Consider the following 18,007-nt stretch of genomic DNA (forward strand, 5'->3'; position numbering starts at 1 on the left):
GGCTAATAGTTGTTGCGGATTCGAACGTTCGTCGCGTTTATTCATCAATAAATATCCATTGTCGTAAACTGTGAACTACAATCGCAGAAAATTTGTTCTCAGCTTACCGATTTAAGATTCTCTTCCTCTTAAAAGATCCACAGTATCACTTGAAATCAGATCATTGCACTTGTTGCACTTTTCTTCTTTCAGCCAGCTAATAGAAAAATCTACATAAATATAAACAAATAAAAACTTGATTATCAAAATAAATAAATGTAAACGTACCTTCTTCCCGGAATCAAGCTCCAATTGGAAGAAATAAGTCAGGTAAAAGCCATGGTTCACACTTTTTCAATTGCAAGTAATTCTACATTTATAATGCATTTTCTTGTTTACAAATTGTACACACTGTTTGATATGTCCTGACACTGCCTTCTAATTCTGGACTCTGTAAAATATGTAAACATATTTATTACGATTAATTCATTATGTATACATTGATATGTACATGTAACTTTTTGTTTCTCTACTATATAAAAATTATAATATACAAAACATTTACAAAAAAAGTATGAATTTTCAATATGTGAATTGAATTCATAGTCAAGACGTAATACGAATTCGTAATATTACTGACAAAAAAAATGGCCGCGCCATAATTGATTGTAATGCTTCACTATCACTTGCGATTAGGGTAGCCATCAAATGTCCGGGAAAAAAAGAGGACGGATAGCTATCCAACCTCGGAGTAACGCGAGAGAAATAAAGTAAAATATTTACCAACAAGATTCCCTAAAACACCGGACGAGCATAAATCACCGCGGACGTCTTTGGAAAATCCACCCGTCTTCGGCATTTCCAAGAAAAAGACGGTGTTCAGGGAAAAAAGAGGACGGACGGCAAGCTCTACTTGCGATACAACTTATCAATGCGTACACCCGTCACTTCGCGACATGTATTAATTTTCGCCAACTACCGATATTCGCGCGCTGGATAGCAACAAACGCGAAGAAATGACAAAACAATTAGAAAAGAAACGTACTTGAGCTGACCATTCTTGGAAATGCTCTACCGTGTTCTTGGAAGTGCTCTACCGGGTTCTTGGAAATGCTACTGCCGCAAAACACTTTGACAGCCTTGCATCGTTTTCGACGCGTGTGCGGTACTAAATAATTGTTGTTTCGAACGTCCGACACTTTGTGGTACATGCATATCACGAATAGTTATGTGAAAAATGACAAAAATAGTGAAAACTACCTGATTTGAATGCTAGAAGCTCCGTCTCGAGTTGCGCGTCGATTACAGAGAAAGCTTCGGCGTTTCTTGTCGCTCGTACCAATTGCAAGCGTAGGTCGCGTCCACATTGTCCAATCGCATTGGTTATGTTTGGTAAAGTGACCAATGCAACAGAATATTGTAAACTCGACCTAAGCTCGCGATTGTTGCGCCAAGTGGAACTTACTCGTGATTGCTCGAGTTTGAACATATTGAAATGCGCGGTAAAGCACAACATGCGATTCTCCTTTGTTCTACATGGACGAGTCCAACCCCCTGTTCCGTTATTACTGGCAGTACTGAAAATTTATAAGTTCACGTGACGTATCCTATAGATTGTTCAATACCGCCAGTAATAACGGAACAGGACCCAAGTTTCGTGGAAGATCAAAGCAACTGAGGCTAGAACTGAGAGCATATATTTTTAAGTCATCAAATTTTTATCATGTCTTGACGTAATAAAACTTAACAATTATTATTATATCTTGACAATTTTAATTCACCAAAATTTATTATGTTATTCAGCGCTGAGTTTCATTTCATGTCGTTGGACGTCACCGCACACGAACACGGTTTCGTTTGTGTGCGTGCCTCCGTCTCACCGATGCTCTCGATGGTTGGCAGTTCTACTTATTGACAGTACAGTGGACGTAGCACGGACTCTAACCGAGATACAATTGTATCGTATGCGCCTGAAAGTGGAACTCGTTTCGTAGTTCATGAGTTTCCACGCAAAGTGGAACCCGGCGCTGAAAGTAGCGGCTGGAAACCGTCGTAAAAAAAAACAACAATGGCATGGCCGCTCTCATGGTCTTCTCTCCGCTAACGTGAACATGTTCACCAACAAACCACTCGCGGGGACATGAGTGAAAAAATTGCGGGGAACTTTGCTTGTATTGGCAACACTGCTCGCTGCTGTACTTCGTGTTGTATTTGTCCGTCGCATAAACGTTTTTACTTTTACCTTGCTCTTGCAGATGTTCGCTCGTCATTGTGACTGATCACTAGATAGAGTGAATGTGATCAAACATTACAGAACAAAATTGTTTGGGAAAACACACAGTTTTCTTGTATTTCTTCTTCCGCAAAACTTTGACAACGAGAGCGCAAAAGCATTAGGAAACTTGCCGCAATATTTCAGTGCGGTTGTCCGTGACATTGGCATCATTGGCAAATCGAGCTTCTTTTAGAAGCGAGAACGCGGAGTTGCAGTTTTCCTGGCACGGTTGGGTGCGTTCATCAAATCCGAATCTCATGATTCACATGTTATAAACGTTCTATATAATTCGCGAACACGGTACTTTTTGCAATTGGAACATTTTGCGACAGTTATTGAATAATTCAATCAATTTACGAGAACACAACGAACACAACAATGGTCTCAGTGATGCAGCCGTACATGGTGAGTTCGAAGTCGGATCAAATAAAAAAAAAATTTTTGTTTTCAAGTATTGATTATCTGATGATTTTTCTTTGATTCTGTCGTGAGCATTACTTTTTACTCTGTGAAGCAAGAATTAAATGTACTTTGTGATTTTTTAGGATATTGAGAGTTCCAGGAGCTACATTGATGAACTCTATTCATCTGATCCACAGAAATGTCTGGATGCAATTATGTGAGTGAATGATTATATTTAATTATAACTTTTATATTCCAATTCAATTTCTAAAACATTTAAAAAAAAATTGTATTATCTTTTGTTTTCAATTGATAAAAATAATATATTAATATTTAAAATGAATTTCTAGATGCCTGAAGAATTCTGTGATTGGCAGTAACAGACAAAAAGGCTCAGTTATAGCTCAGGGTGTTGTTCCTCGACTGTTGCAATTGCTTGGAGATACATCTGGTGCTGTCAGTGATCATATAAGATTAGAATCAGCTGTGACATTGGGCTCTTTAGCCAAGGGTACAGATCAACATGTATTAGCGCTTATAGATTTGGGTGTAGTCCCATTGCTTCTCCAAGTTCTGCTTTCTTCATCAAATTTGGAAATATCTATGGACGGCAAGACAAAGGTACTAGATCAATTGAATGAGGCCTGTTTGCGATGTCTGCGCACACTATTCCAGCATTCTGCAGCACCAGTTCATTCCATTTACCAAGATCCTGCATTGGTGCCACGGATGTTAGCTTTGGCGAGTAGATCTGTTACCTGTCAAGTTTGTGTTGCAACAATCTTAACTACAGCATGTAAGGTAAAAACAAATTATAATTTATGAAATAAGAGATATCTGGAATGCAAGAAAATTAATATTGCAAATTATATTCATTAGACCGCAGAAGAACAAAATGCTCTATCCAAAGGTGGAGCAGTAGAAACTCTTGCAATGCAGTTGGATTCTCCTCTGGCTGATGTTCAGTTGCCAGCTCTAGCCTGCTTAGCAAATATGTGTTATCAGAATCATATGGTATCCGCCATGGTCGCTTCCGCAAGCACAAGCAATACTGTTCACGGCAGATTAGTACCTGTAGCGCTAGGCCAATTAATGGGACGCGAAAAAAGTTCATTGATACAACTTGAAGCTGCCAGGTGCATTGCGTATATGCACAGGGCTGGCGCATTACCTGCTACTGACCCGCGAGTGGTCTATCGTGCTTTACCTTGTCTTGTTAGACTATGTCATCGAGATCGACCACCACGCGAGAGAGTTGCTGCGGCTGAGACACTCGCATATCTCACTGAAGTCGATACAGATCTTCAGCGTTTAGCGTCTATCAGTAATCATTTGATACCAACACTGGCGGAACTGCTGAGACCACACCCACAAGTGAGTAATTTAACTCTAGAATATACATTCTTTTTTGGATATATATCATCTTCTCGTACTCTTCTATCTAAACAAAAATAAAAGTTGGAAGAATGGAAAGGAAGTTGAAAACGTAAGAAGTTTTAATGTAAAATTTCGCTTTGCGTGGAAACTTAAAAACTTGGGTGGAACTGTAAGCTTCGTTTATAACATTTGTTTACTAAAACAAACATACTTTTACATTGTACTACATTTCAAATGTTTGAATTGTTCAAGTGAACAATTTTTCTCTGAACTTGTCGAAACACTTCTAACTTCTTTTACTTAACTAGTTTTTGCCTAATAAATAAAAATAAATGAAAAAACTTAAAATGAATTTTACATTTAATTAGTTAAAACAAGTGTTAATGAAGGGACTGTGTTATAACTAATTTTGCCTAGTGAAATATGGTTTTGACAGAATTTTCACGGTAACATATATAATACAATAGTGTTGTTTTTAATTTGTATCGGTGTTTGAAATGTTTACAAAAACGTGCGATTTGGTTTTTTTTTACAGATACAAGATGCAACACTAACGCAAGATATGCGACAAGCCGCATTTAGAGCATTTGCATCTCTTGGTGCTAATGACGAAGATATTCGTAAGCGTATCATCGAGACAGAAAGTCTTATGGAACAAGTTGTCTCTGGTCTTCAGGATCCTGGCGGATCTCGTGTTCGTTTAGCCGCAGTTAGATGTCTGCACTCTCTCTCGAGAAGTGTGCAACAACTTCGCACTACGTTTCAAGATCATGCAGTGTGGAGACCGCTCATGCAGTTGCTGCACGGAGCAGATAAAGGGTTGGAGGGTATGATAACACATTTACAAAAATCATTATAGAAATCTTATTACAATAAATGCTAAGACACATGTATGTTGCATGCGTATATATTGCATGTAAAAAAAAAAAGAGAGATACAACATATATATAACATATATATATACATATATATATATATATATATATACATATAAAGCTTTAAATCTTGAAATAATCAATATTTGAAAAAGGAAAAGTGCAATATCCAAGACGTTATTTATTTCTGTGCATTGTGAATTATATTTTTCTTTATATATTATATAAGCCAACTGAACTGTAATTGAGACAATACACGCATTAAAAAAGTCGCTCATTGAGCTTTTGTATATTAAAGTTTGAATTTTTGCATATTAAAGCAGATATTATAATTTTACAGAAGAATAAAGAACTCTATAAAATAGACACAAAAAAGACTGGCATTAACGATATATCAATATAAAGAATGAACTTGGAACGAGACATTTTTTTCATGCGTGTAGATAAAAATATGAAATACATATATTCTTATATATACTTTTTTTCTCTCTACATTGTAAGATTGTTTCCCAAACAGGAAAAAAATAAAGAGATCAATGCTTATAATTAGTTTTTCTTATTAGTATTCAATCATACCGACTTTTATATGAGTTATTTATTAACATTATTGTCATTATTGTACTATAGGTAGAGGCGAAAGTGAAGATGATCTATTAACTGTCGCCTCCGGTACTTTATGTAATTTACTGTTGGAGTTTAGTCCAAGCAAAGAACCGATTCTCGAATCTGGCGGGGTAGAATTATTATGTTCTCTTACTAAACGCCCCGACCCCGCACTTCGACTGAACGGCATTTGGGCCCTAATGAACGTGGCTTTCCAAGCGGAGCAACGTATAAAGTCACAAATACTCTCGTGCTTGGGCACCGATCAAATCTTTCGTCTTTTGGCCGATCCAGAGTTAGGTGTTTTGATGAAAACACTGGGCCTGTTGCGAAATTTGCTCTCTACTAAAGCTCATATAGATCGTATCATGGGCGAGCACGCTGCTCATGTTATGCAAGCCGTCATTCTAGTATTGGAAGATCCAGTACACCCGGCGGACGTCAAAGAGCAAGCACTTTGCATTTTGGCGAATGTGGCGGATGGTGATCGAGCTAGAGATCACATAATGGCTAACGATGATGTGCTTAAGAAACTTAGAGATTACATGGTTTGTATGCACTGTTATAAATATTTCATCTATATTTCGAATTTTTAGATAACAAATAGAACTTTTGTGTGTGGATTTTTAAACCACACATTATCTGTATATACAGTATAGGAAAAAGAAATAGAACAATTTGTTAATTTAATACTTATCTTTTTGAACGTCTATTAATTTTATGTCTCGGTGTACATATTTAGATGCATAGCAATGTGAAGCTGCAAGTTGCGGCTACTTTCTGTATTCAGAACTTAGTATGGAAAGATGATCCTGGCTCCATACAACGGCAGGCGCGTTTGAAAGAATTAGGAGTTTATCATATCTTGCAACAACTATATAATTCGAAAGATGATTCTCAACTGTTAGAGAAGTACGAAAGACAAAGTTATATTATTATAAATTAGATAAGTTGGTTACATCGCATGTTGCAAATTCTTTGTATACGAAATTTATTTTATTTTATTTCTCTTTCAGAGTTAAGACTGCCTTAGCGCAATTTATTGATGCTTGAAAACTTGGAACGTAATGCCGACAAAGGGATTAGGTCATGATTTACAGTGTCGTTTTTTTTTTTTTTTTACATAAATACAAATTTAGCTTTAATACTGCGGTTGCTTTAGTTGACAATGTATAAGTACTCGAAAGTTATAAAAATAACATAAACAAAATGATATTTCTGAGCCTATGCCTGTAACCTGTTGTTCGTAGTATTATTTATTTTATTTAAGTATATATTAAGAAAAAGAGGAAAAGAAAGAAAGATAAAAATTACTAAAAAGCATATTAACAAATGTTTTTTTTTATGTAGACGGACTTGATTGATATGTATCAATTTCTAATATTAGTTTACAAGCAGAGGCGTCAGATATGGATTGTTGTGCAATAAGTGAAGGTATAATAATAAAAACCATAAAATATAAACTTTACAATGAATAGAAACATATAATATGCAATACACTCTTTTACACATTTCAAAATTAGAATATATGAAAGCTCGTATGAGATAATAATAATATAAAGAAAAGATTAGAGAATGATAATGCTACCTACCGCTTTGAACAAAGTCGCCGCACACTTTCGACTTGCTTGTTTTTATCTACCGCGCGCGAATGCGTATTTATTTACAAACTTCTACACTCTTTAAGTACACAGTTGGAAGTATTATCCCATTTTATCTTATTGCACCACATTTAAACTTTATTCATATTGATGATATATTAAGGACTTTTTTGGTTTAACACGAATAGAACGCTGGCAGCAAAAAGCCGATTATTAGGTTTCTGGTAAGGTTTTAAACAAAGATCGAATATGACGATCTAATTAGAAAGAATAAGGTTAAACTGAGATTATCTAATTAAACGATTTTTTAATCTTTAACGTGCACGTCTCAATCGATCAATGTATCTGATACGAGCTTTACAGACATTGGAATGTCCGTCAGAGCTACAAGGAATTCCATAATAAATTTATTTATATTGAAGATCTTGTAATATATTTGAGAGAAAAAACATATAACTAGCACATAAAAAATGTTCAATAAATATTACATTTTATATCTTTGGTATGTGTATTTCTAGCTTATATGGAAAATTATATATATATAATTTATATATATATATATAGAATTCAAATATAGATTTCTTATTCTTATGACACTCCATTAAAAATAAAATGGAATGTTAAAAGCTGAACTGGAAAATACCGATACAAATGTACGAAATGAAAGTACTGAATTACGTTCATTGTACTCGGCGACAGCAAATAAGTTTTTCTCTTGTTATAAACATCAAATAATTAGAGATCAAAGTTAAAATACCTTATGAATTAAGCTGAAGCGTTACTATCACCAGGAAAATTCTCCATTGGATTATTAGCCAATGGATCCAGCTCCGCAAATAAGTCCAACCACGAATTACCTTTTTGCTTGCCCGTTTTATTCTTTTTCTACAAAAAGAATATCGTTACATTAATCAAGCAAGATTATTGTAATGTTATTACTACTCTCTAAAAAAAAAAAAAGGGTAATAATGTTATTTTACTCGTAGCACAAATATGTCTCTTACTATCTTACTTAATCCCAATTGCAAACCTAATAAATTAGGCGTTGCAGAAAATAATACAAAATAGAGAATTACTATTGGATTTAGTTCTAGATATTTACTTTTTCATCTGTGGTTAGCGTTGTAGTCTTCTGTCCCATACCCAATGCTGCATCTCCCAGACTCTGTTTCAAGATACTTGGAGGTAGAAAAGTATCATGCGACATGCCTTCCCAGTCACTGGTCGCGCTTTGTTGCTTATCGTCCAGAATTTCGTCGAAAAGCGCTGCGCTTTCGGAGACCAATAAATTTAATGACTGTTGCTGTTGGGTCTCCAATGGTGAAGAAGGCAAATTAGTCATAAAATCTGTATTGCAATCCCCAAATATATCCATCGCTAACTTCTGTTCCTCAGAAGTTTTATTAAGTTCAGGATCGTTCTCTTTTGTTTTATTAATCGAATGTCCCTTAGTATTGGATATATCTTTTTCCAAAATTAGATTTCCGAAAAATTCTTCGAGACTTTTAGTGTTTTCTGTATCATTAGTATTATGCACAATTCCATTCTTCGAGGAATTTGTAGTGATATCCGAAGTTACTAGTATGTCCTTTGCCTCGCTTTCTATATCCACGAGTTTTTCTGCTTGTTCATTTTTATCCGATGTGTTTTCTGAACTTGCAGCAGCCTCTTGGGCCTCCTCAACGTCATCGTGGTAGTCCATGTCAAAAAATGGCAATCTATAAAAAAGAAACAAAGCAAAAATAATTGATCATTATCTTTCTTTATTCTTTAAACTCACTTGTCTTTATCTTCCGGATCATCGTCACCACCAGTTTCTTGCGCTAATTTGCTAGAGGTTTCAGCTAATTCCCGTACAACTGTGAAGTCATAACGTTGATAGCCTTTGAAGCTATTCGCTATTGTAGAATATGCTTGTGCAGATTTTTTGGTGAAATTTAAGAGTGTGGTTTGATATAAAACTAAGGCATGACTGAACATATTACATCTCGCTGCCGCTAATAAGTCAACTTTTTGAAGACAGTCAAGTGCCAAATTATCAAAAACTATTTTGCCCCTAGAAATAGTGAATATAAATTTGTTGGAATATTTTGTGTATATATATATATGTATATATACATGATTAAAATAAACTTTTATTAATAGAGTTGTTATAAATATATAAATATATAAAATAAAACGTACTGCTTAACACGTGCTTGAACTTTTTTAAATCTTTCCACTTGTTTGGATGTATCTGGATCTAAATCTTGAGAAATGTTTTTCATCCATGACAGAGCTGCTCGATACTCTGTGCGAGCTTTTTCCATAGCTTGTACATTTTGTAGTGTATCCTCAATAGCTCTTTGCCTAAATGTTTCAACCTCCTGATACAACCGACCTAGAGGAGCTCTCAATGCAAGTCTCTGCTGACCAGAATAAGATAAAGATTTTCCCACCGCTGACATCATTTTGCCAGCGCGAGTTTTATCTTGCTTCCCAGCATCTTTTAGGAAACGTCCCATTGCATTTTCTTCCTGAGCCAAATCTATATGCAAAATATTCAAATTACCATATCATAATGGTTAACATTATCTCAGAGAATATCATTACATAGATATATGTTAATAATAGAAAAAAACATATACGTTACTATTAATCATATATATGTTATTTTTATGTTAGAGAACCATGTTAGAACGCACTGCATAATCTTTCTTGATATCTGTCAATAACTCTTTGTAAGTAGGAACAGGACTCTTGGATGCTACGAAACAATTCTAACTTTGCATCCAGTTCCGCATCAGAAGAAAGAATACACTCATCTTCCTTCTTTCCTAATCTCCTAGAGAAAAACTGCTTTGTCACCCAAAATTGATGTTGCATCTTCAAGATAGCAGAATCATCATGCATGTTAGATTTCTGAACCCAGCAATCAAAGGCATTTCCTGATACACCTGATGTATTTCTGTTACTACATGTAGAATAGAAAAAGAAGTTTTGTGAGCTTCTATGTTATTAAAAATATTAGTAAAGAAATATTAGTGGTAGATAATAAATTTACACCCGGCATTTTATTAACAGCACAGAGAAATATCAAAACCATATTATTGATTGACTACACCAAATTTATTTTAGACTCTGAAAACAGTACTTACATGCTATACATACGCTTTTCGAAACCATCGGTTTTTACGTAAATCAACGCTTATCAGTTGGATAAGTGTTACTTTTTTTGTGCCACGTATTGTTTTACGAAGAGACAATAAGACTTAAATAAAAGAGGAAGAGATACTTACTAGGTATTCATTACGGAAGACCTGCTGATATTCGCGATTGTGAGAGTTAATGTTTACAATCGCGAAGAGCATGAGCTCGAAATCTTACGGTTATTTAGTTGTGTATCACATAACGCACGTATATTATTACTTGCACGCTACACGATTACTTTTTCACTGCACAAATGGTAGAGAGTTTAACAGAATGATAACAGTCGAAGTACTTCCTGCATGACAGTTTATCAAACAGACCACAAAGGCTACCTTGTCATGTCTGACAAGCAATCTACCAGCAGCTAGTCTACCAATCGGAATAAAGCCGTACAGGGATAAGCCGCTCGATATTGCACAACGAAAACAATATGTAAAATAAATTTATATATAATTATTAAAAATGTTGTTCTATTAATTATTAATTATATCGTTTCGAAAAAAAATATTTGTATGACTACTCTACTACAAAAAGAAAGAAAAGTAAATTTCCGATTAAGTGAAAAGACGTCTAAATTATTGTAGGTATTTTTTAGACATCTTTACGACGTTTTTTAGACTTTTGTGCCTTTTAAGCCCCTTGCACAATGGACGGAATAGCGATAGCGATAGAAATAACAAAAGTTTTAAAGAGTTTATATTTAAAAATAAAGGTAGGAACAGCGGAATCTAATATACAAAACTACACATGTATCAATGCAGATCAGAAAATCGGAATAAGCAATAGCGATAAAATTTCCGACGAGTTGGAATTCTGTGTTAAAAACTGTGTTATTTCTATCGCTATCGCTATTCCTTCCATTGTGCAAGGGGCTTTAGGTCATATTACAACAAACAGTACGTTTCTGTAATTACAACTGATAGAATAGCGTTCTTCATAACCTTCTGTCAATTAGTCTAAAGTTTTGTTATTTTAAGTTTTGTTATTAATAGCGATGATTATAGATAAAAAAAAAAAAAAAGAAATTCTTGTTTACTCACAACGGTTATTTTTGTCGTATATGTTTGTACGTATATGTATATATACACATGTGTATTCAGTACAAATCAATTGGACTTAAATTAGATTTGCTCGGAATATTTTACATGACAATCCTGAAATAAATATGCTTGCGCAATTCTCGTAGAATATTCGGTAGATTTAACTCGACTCTATAAATAATATACCGAATTCAATACATATACATATTTATTTAGATCAATATATATATATATACATTATTCTTTCTCTCTCTCTCTTGATTATCTGCAATATTATTTTATCAAAGTAAAATACATATAATGCGCTGCACACAACATATTGTTGCAACAATGAAAAAGACAGTTGTGATATATCATTATTTTTTTACTTGTTTAAATATTTTTTTATTGTTGTGATATATCATTACTTTTTTACTCGTTTAAATATTTTTTAATCATTATAGCAAGATAAATCATGAAACATGACCTTATCAAAAGATTGGCAGAACAATATGAACGTTCTCGGGCAAAATAATTCAAAATTTTTATTGAACTGAGCAACAAATTTTTATTGAATTTTCTTGAATGTGCTCGAACATAAGAGACTCTTCGCGTTTCTGCGCAAACGCAACGAGAATGTTGCGCACTCTGTGTCTAGAGTTTTCGCGCCTGGTTTAGAAAGTGCGCGAAAAATTACGTCATACAAGTCTGATAAATTTTTTAACACACAGATCTTTATTGTTTTATCAGCGCGCTAACAGTAACACGTCTAAATGAAACGTGATTCGCGCACAGGCTAATTATAGTCGCAGATCTTTTAGCACGCAGCTCGTTCCAGTACCTTCCTACGCGTGATTTCCTCTCTTTCTCTATCCTCTTGCAAGTGCGCGCACAACGCACATGCACATCTCTCTGTTTCTCATGTACTGGACGCGTTCGCCAATAGAAACGTCTGGATACTCCTAGTAGTTCTCAGGATTGGTCATCGCCAGAAGCTTCTAGAACGAATGATTGGTTATAAAAGCGCTGCGCCTAGAAGCGCATCGTCAGTCTTAGTACAAACGCTATAAGGTGAACAAGTGGTAAACTTGAGCGAAGCGAAAACTCTCAGTGAGCACTTGCGAAGTTTTTAAATTGTCGACGTGATAAGGAAAATTTTACGAGGTAAGTGTTAATTGTATTATATCATTTTTTGTATATATTTAATTTTAGTTTTTTTTTTTTTGGGATATAATCGTGTCTTAGCGCGAATGAAATTTTTGGAAAAGTAATCAAGCGAGTTTATGTAATAATCCATAAATGTCAATATTAAAAAAAAAATAAAATAAATTATCAATGACAAATTGTATAGATTCATGTTATTTTTATATTAGTGTATAAATTTGTGACAATTCCATTCGAGTACAAATTTCGATCGCTCGAAAAATAAATTGATACTTCGTGATAAACATATGTAACTGACGTCGCATGTTGTTTGTTTCAGTGTTTGATTATCTTGAATCAACAAGACAAAGAGACAATGTCGAAAGCACCAGCAATTGGAATTGACTTGGGCACCACGTATTCTTGCGTGGGTGTCTTCCAACATGGAAAGGTTGAGATTATCGCCAATGATCAGGGTAACAGGACAACACCGAGTTACGTTGCCTTCACCGACACCGAGAGGCTCATTGGCGATGCGGCAAAAAATCAGGTCGCTATGAATCCCAGCAACACTATTTTCGGTAAGTTAAAAGTTTTTCCACTACAATTTGCATTTTCTACGCAGTTTGTAAGTTATTGCGCATCATCTTTTTTTTGTTTGCTTTATTATTTATCTTAAACGTTATTGGCTCGTGATTAAAATCTTGCGACGTATATTGCACACGCATGTTGAATTATTTTTAAATTTTTGAGAACAAACTTTTTTGAATCATTACTTTTGAATACTTAGCTCATCTCTCTTGTATATTGCGCATATCTTTATATAGTGCTCATTCAAAGCGCATGCGATCTGTTCTCCTCCTTTTTCCACTCTCGTCTATATTTATCCCTTACATTGTAGCCAAGCGCAATCTGATATTTATACTTCGCGGTTTTATGTAATCCTAATTTGTGTCAGCTCAATGCTGTCGCGCACATTGTTGGATCGAAATCAGAATGACTCACGCGATATATTTTTTTTTTTGTTGAATATAGGAATACTTTTTTAGACTTTTAGGTAGAACATAAAGTATACGAAAACAATTATTTAAATTTTAAAAAATTTTTACGATAATGTGAAGAAAGATAGCTTATATATATTTTTTTTTCAATTTTTACTTACAGATGCAAAACGTCTAATTGGTCGTCGATTTGATGATGCAACGGTGCAAAGTGACATGAAACACTGGCCGTTTACGGTAGTGAATGATGCAGGCAAACCAAAGATCAAAGTATCATACAAGGGTGAAACAAAAACCTTTTTCCCCGAAGAAGTTTCTTCCATGGTTTTAACAAAAATGAAAGAGACAGCCGAAGCATATCTTGGCAAAAATGTAACAAATGCTGTTATTACTGTGCCTGCCTACTTCAACGACTCTCAGAGACAAGCAACAAAGGATGCTGGCGCTATTGCTGGTCTCAATGTTCTCAGGATAATAAACGAACCGACAGCGGCTGCAATAGCATATGGCCTTGATAAGAAGACTTCAGGCGAAAAGAATGTTCTGATCTTTGACTTGGGCGGAGGCACCTTTGATGTATCAATCTTGACAATCGAGGATGGCATCTTTGAAGTGAAATCCACAGCTGGCGACACGCATCTTGGCGGAGAAGACTTTGATAATCGAATGGTGAATCACTTTGTACAAGAATTCAAGAGAAAATACAAAAAGGATTTGAGCACTAACAAGAGAGCTCTGAGACGTCTGAGGACAGCCTGTGAGAGAGCAAAGAGAACATTGAGCTCATCAACGCAAGCGAGCATCGAGATTGATTCGCTGTTTGAGGGCATTGATTTCTACACGTCCATCACCAGGGCCAGATTCGAGGAACTTTGCGCCGATCTGTTCAGAAGCACTCTCGAACCCGTAGAGAAGGCACTCAGAGACGCAAAGATGGACAAGGCTCAGGTGCACAGCATCGTTCTAGTCGGCGGCTCTACCAGGATACCAAAGATTCAGAAGCTTCTTCAAGATTTCTTTAACGGCAAGGAATTGAACAAATCTATCAATCCGGATGAGGCTGTTGCTTACGGCGCAGCTGTTCAGGCGGCGATTCTGCATGGCGACAAGTCCGAAGAAGTTCAAGATCTGCTTCTGCTGGACGTGACCCCACTGTCGTTGGGAATTGAGACCGCTGGCGGTGTCATGACCACTCTGATTAAGAGGAACACCACGATACCTACAAAGCAGACGCAAACATTCACCACATATTCCGACAATCAACCGGGAGTACTTATCCAAGTCTACGAGGGAGAAAGAGCGATGACCAAAGATAACAACATTCTTGGCAAATTCGAATTAACGGGAATACCACCGGCGCCTAGAGGTGTGCCACAAATTGAAGTCACCTTCGATATTGATGCCAACGGTATACTAAACGTCTCTGCGATCGAGAAATCTACGGGTAAAGAAAACAAGATCACAATTACCAACGACAAGGGTCGATTGTCGAAAGAAGATATTGAGAGAATGGTGAACGAAGCCGAGAAATACCGATCGGAAGATGAACAGCAACGAGATAGGGTTGCCGCCAAGAACGCTCTCGAGTCGTACTGCTTTAACATGAAGAGCACGATGGAGGACGAGAAAATCAAAGACAAAGTCAATGCATCCGACAAAGAGAAAGTAATCTCCAAGTGCAACGAAGTTATCTCGTGGTTGGACGCCAATCAATTAGCTGAGAAGGAGGAGTTTGCCGACAAACAGAAGGAGTTGGAAGCCGTTTGCAATCCCATTGTCACGAAACTTTATCAAAGCGGTGGAGCGCCTGGTGGCGGCTTCCCTGGTGCTGGTGGGCCAGGAGCCAATCCTGGAGCCGGTGGCGCAGGACCAACCATTGAGGAAGTTGATTAAATTAATTGATATCCGACCTTTTTCTCTTATACAGTTTTTTTTTCAACAATGCCACACTATTTTATATTATTTATGAAAACATTGTTAAATTCCGCATACACACAAACATCATAGTCATTTTAATTTATTCTTTGCACAAACATTTATTTTTTATTTTTTAAGAGCTGTGAACAAAGTATTGTATAGTGTTAAGTTTGTTACAATATAAACATTTTATTATTAAAAACTAGATGTTTAATATTATTGCCTCCACTTCTCTTTCCTCTAAACTTTAAATGACGGCTTTTGTTAACATTCTCTATTGTATTTAAGCGTTCAGATTTTCCGGTCGATAAAATTGCACGAGAATGATCAAGTAGGTAGTAATTACGCCGACAAACTGAAAAAAAAAGTTGATTAATTATATCTTAATTGCAATCTGTGAAGAGAGAAAAAACAATCTGTGTTCAATCACAAAACGATAGATAAGAAAAGAGACGTACTTACCCCACTAAGCAGAGCATTGTTCATTTCGAAAAGATCACGAGCCGTAAATGCCACGCGATGCTGTTGAAGCTGAATCGAAAAATCATTGACTTCCTTTCTGACGCAATCTCGGTTTAAGTTTTTGCGTAATAAGTTTTCCATAACGACGTAACTTAGATTGTAGCCGCTACTTCGATTAGAATTTTGCTCGCTGTTCAGTGACAATTCTAGATTTTGTTGATACTTGACGCTATTTCGTTTTCCAAGACACGCAGATTTCCAATTTAACACAATTCCGTATATGATTATTCCGGTGTTATCGGATTCGCGACGCGCGAGTGTACAAACCCAACACATCAGGCCGAATTGCGCGGTGTACAGAATCCAAAGAATATTATTTATCAGCATAAACGCGTAGTTTTTCTCAACAACGCTCATGTAAATTCTAAACAGCGTGGCCACAACCATGGTGAAGCAGTTAGCCGAACAAAAGAGAAGATGAAAACCGTAAATATCGTTTACCATTGTGATCACGTCGCAGATTCCTGCGTAATAATTTGCAATTGGATGTTACAAATCACCTTGACAAGAATTATAATATTTTTTTAGCAGTATGTGTAACTATATAATAACACCTAACCGTAATAACAGAATAATCCTTGCTGACACTCGGAGAAGAGATACCTATAATATTACAAATAGTTTCACTCACCGATATGTAACTCCCTGATGCGTCTAAGTTTGTGCGCTATCCACGGGGCGTCGAATCTCTCGTCCAATTGTCCAATCAATTCGTTTATCGTCTCGAATCTGTGATACAACACATAGATGACAACATCAAAGACGAAGCTATTGATCAAGGACTGAGCTATCGTGTAATAAAGCAGCAAATCGGATGCGAAGATATCATCGGGACACGTGAAGTAATAATACAAAGAGTGTATAATTAGAAACAAAGGGCCGCAAGTGAGAGTCGTGAGGACGGCCAGTACTTGAACAATTTTTACGGGTCGATCGTTCAGATCCGTTTCTCTTCTGATCTTCTCATCGAGGCTCTTCAGTCTGCTCATCAACTCCGGCCACGTGTTGTAACGCCCGATGCCGTGAAGAACGTAATAATACGCGGCCACGTAACACACCACCTTGTTCGTATAGTACATGATCTTGAATATGTCGCTCTTGAAGACACTGCCGAAGGTGAAGAAATCTATCGCGCCGTACACCACGATAACGGAACACACCCCGAAGTGAAGCGTCCGTAGAATTACCGTAACGGCTTTGGGACATTTTCGCGGACATGCCACACCAACGCCTAGAAGCCAGGAGAAATACGCTATCGGACGTAAAACTTGTTCTATCGAGTGACGGTCTTGTACTTGTACGCGAATTTCTTCTTCCATTTTTTTTTTTGTCTTATTGATTTGTTTTAATCGATGTTGAGTATAACGAGATCCATTTACGGGCGCGATGTGAAGGATTTGCGGAGCGCTATTTTGTAACAAAGACTCTTTTGAAGAAAAAGCAAAGATGAAGTGTTTCTGAAACGAACGCAACACGCTCTGACAAAACAGGCTGTGTGTGTGTTTTCTAATATTTTACATAGAATAACCGTAATTACTATTGCAACTTTAATGAAGACAGATTGCGTGCTTCGAGGTGCTTGTTCTTCATAAGAGGAACGTAACGCGAGTTTTAGTGGATTAAATCGATTTTCGAGCAAAGAGTAAAACAATGTACACGATCAATAATGCACGAATGTAAGTTTGTTTTTTCGAAAGGTTTTTCTGAGCAATTTCATATTGTACTTTAATTTTTCGCAATTTTAGATATTAAGGTTTCAATTATTTATCTTGATGGTTTTTATCACAAGAGACATGAAAATTGTATTTTCGTTACACGCATGTCTACATGGAAAAAAAAAAAAAAATTAATCAGATCTGCATCGAATATATGCTTATATCGAAAAACGAGAGCTTTATTTTGGCCCAACGACTATATTACAATCTTATGTTACAGTAAACATTTAAAATTTGGATAAAACGATAACGTTGTACATTGACTTTTATAAATCAGGCGGCAAGTCAAATATGGAATATTTCGGAGCAATGCAGGCTGTGTGTGTAGTATAACTTTTCATTTTTTTTATTTTTTATTTTTTATCTTAATGATAATAGATCGATCGACT

General features: G+C 36.0%; 4 protein-coding genes across 7 annotated transcripts; 2 read left to right on the forward strand and 2 right to left on the reverse strand.

The window, feature by feature from the left end:
- Window positions 1–2,091: 2,091 nt before the first annotated feature.
- Window positions 2,092–6,633, forward strand: LOC109860356 (armadillo repeat-containing protein 8-like). Its single transcript, XM_020439371.1, has 8 exons — window positions 2,092–2,659; window positions 2,800–2,873; window positions 3,007–3,457; window positions 3,536–4,030; window positions 4,569–4,860; window positions 5,536–6,059; window positions 6,254–6,423; window positions 6,528–6,633. The coding sequence occupies exons 1-8, from the start codon at window positions 2,633–2,635 to the stop codon at window positions 6,562–6,564; spliced, it is 2,070 nt and encodes a 689-aa protein (XP_020294960.1). The 5' UTR covers window positions 2,092–2,632; the 3' UTR covers window positions 6,565–6,633.
- Window positions 6,115–10,756, reverse strand: LOC109860357 (islet cell autoantigen 1-like protein). 4 transcript variants are annotated; one of them, XM_020439374.1, is made up of 7 exons: window positions 10,391–10,756; window positions 9,797–10,065; window positions 9,297–9,639; window positions 8,893–9,168; window positions 8,215–8,830; window positions 7,870–7,997; window positions 6,115–6,412 (listed from the first exon to the last, which is right to left on the reverse strand). In XM_020439374.1, the coding sequence occupies exons 1-6, from the start codon at window positions 10,399–10,401 to the stop codon at window positions 7,878–7,880; spliced, it is 1,635 nt and encodes a 544-aa protein (XP_020294963.1). In that variant the 5' UTR covers window positions 10,402–10,756; the 3' UTR covers window positions 6,115–6,412; window positions 7,870–7,877. The 4 variants fall into 4 exon arrangements, with proteins under 4 accessions (XP_020294963.1, XP_020294962.1, XP_020294964.1 ...); XM_020439373.1 differs by lacking the exon at window positions 6,115–6,412 and having other exon boundaries at window positions 6,612–7,997; XM_020439375.1 differs by lacking the exon at window positions 6,115–6,412 and having other exon boundaries at window positions 6,612–7,997; window positions 10,387–10,755.
- A 1,627-nt stretch (window positions 10,757–12,383) lies between these two features.
- LOC109860360 (heat shock 70 kDa protein cognate 4-like) lies at window positions 12,384–15,424 on the forward strand. The gene is made up of 3 exons (XM_020439380.1): window positions 12,384–12,484; window positions 12,804–13,044; window positions 13,628–15,424. The coding sequence occupies exons 2-3, from the start codon at window positions 12,840–12,842 to the stop codon at window positions 15,355–15,357; spliced, it is 1,935 nt and encodes a 644-aa protein (XP_020294969.1). The 5' UTR covers window positions 12,384–12,484; window positions 12,804–12,839; the 3' UTR covers window positions 15,358–15,424.
- Window positions 15,425–15,664: 240 nt separating this feature from the next.
- Window positions 15,665–17,222, reverse strand: LOC109860349. Its single transcript, XM_020439361.1, has 3 exons — window positions 16,535–17,222; window positions 15,844–16,367; window positions 15,665–15,736 (listed from the first exon to the last, which is right to left on the reverse strand). The coding sequence occupies exons 1-3, from the start codon at window positions 17,220–17,222 to the stop codon at window positions 15,665–15,667; spliced, it is 1,284 nt and encodes a 427-aa protein (XP_020294950.1).
- Window positions 17,223–18,007: the final 785 nt, after the last annotated feature.

The sequence above is a fragment of the Pseudomyrmex gracilis genome, unplaced genomic scaffold (assembly GCF_002006095.1).
Source record: "Pseudomyrmex gracilis isolate BER0280 unplaced genomic scaffold, ASM200609v1 scaffold_370, whole genome shotgun sequence".
In the NCBI taxonomy this organism is placed as follows: Eukaryota; Metazoa; Arthropoda; class Insecta; order Hymenoptera; family Formicidae; genus Pseudomyrmex; species Pseudomyrmex gracilis.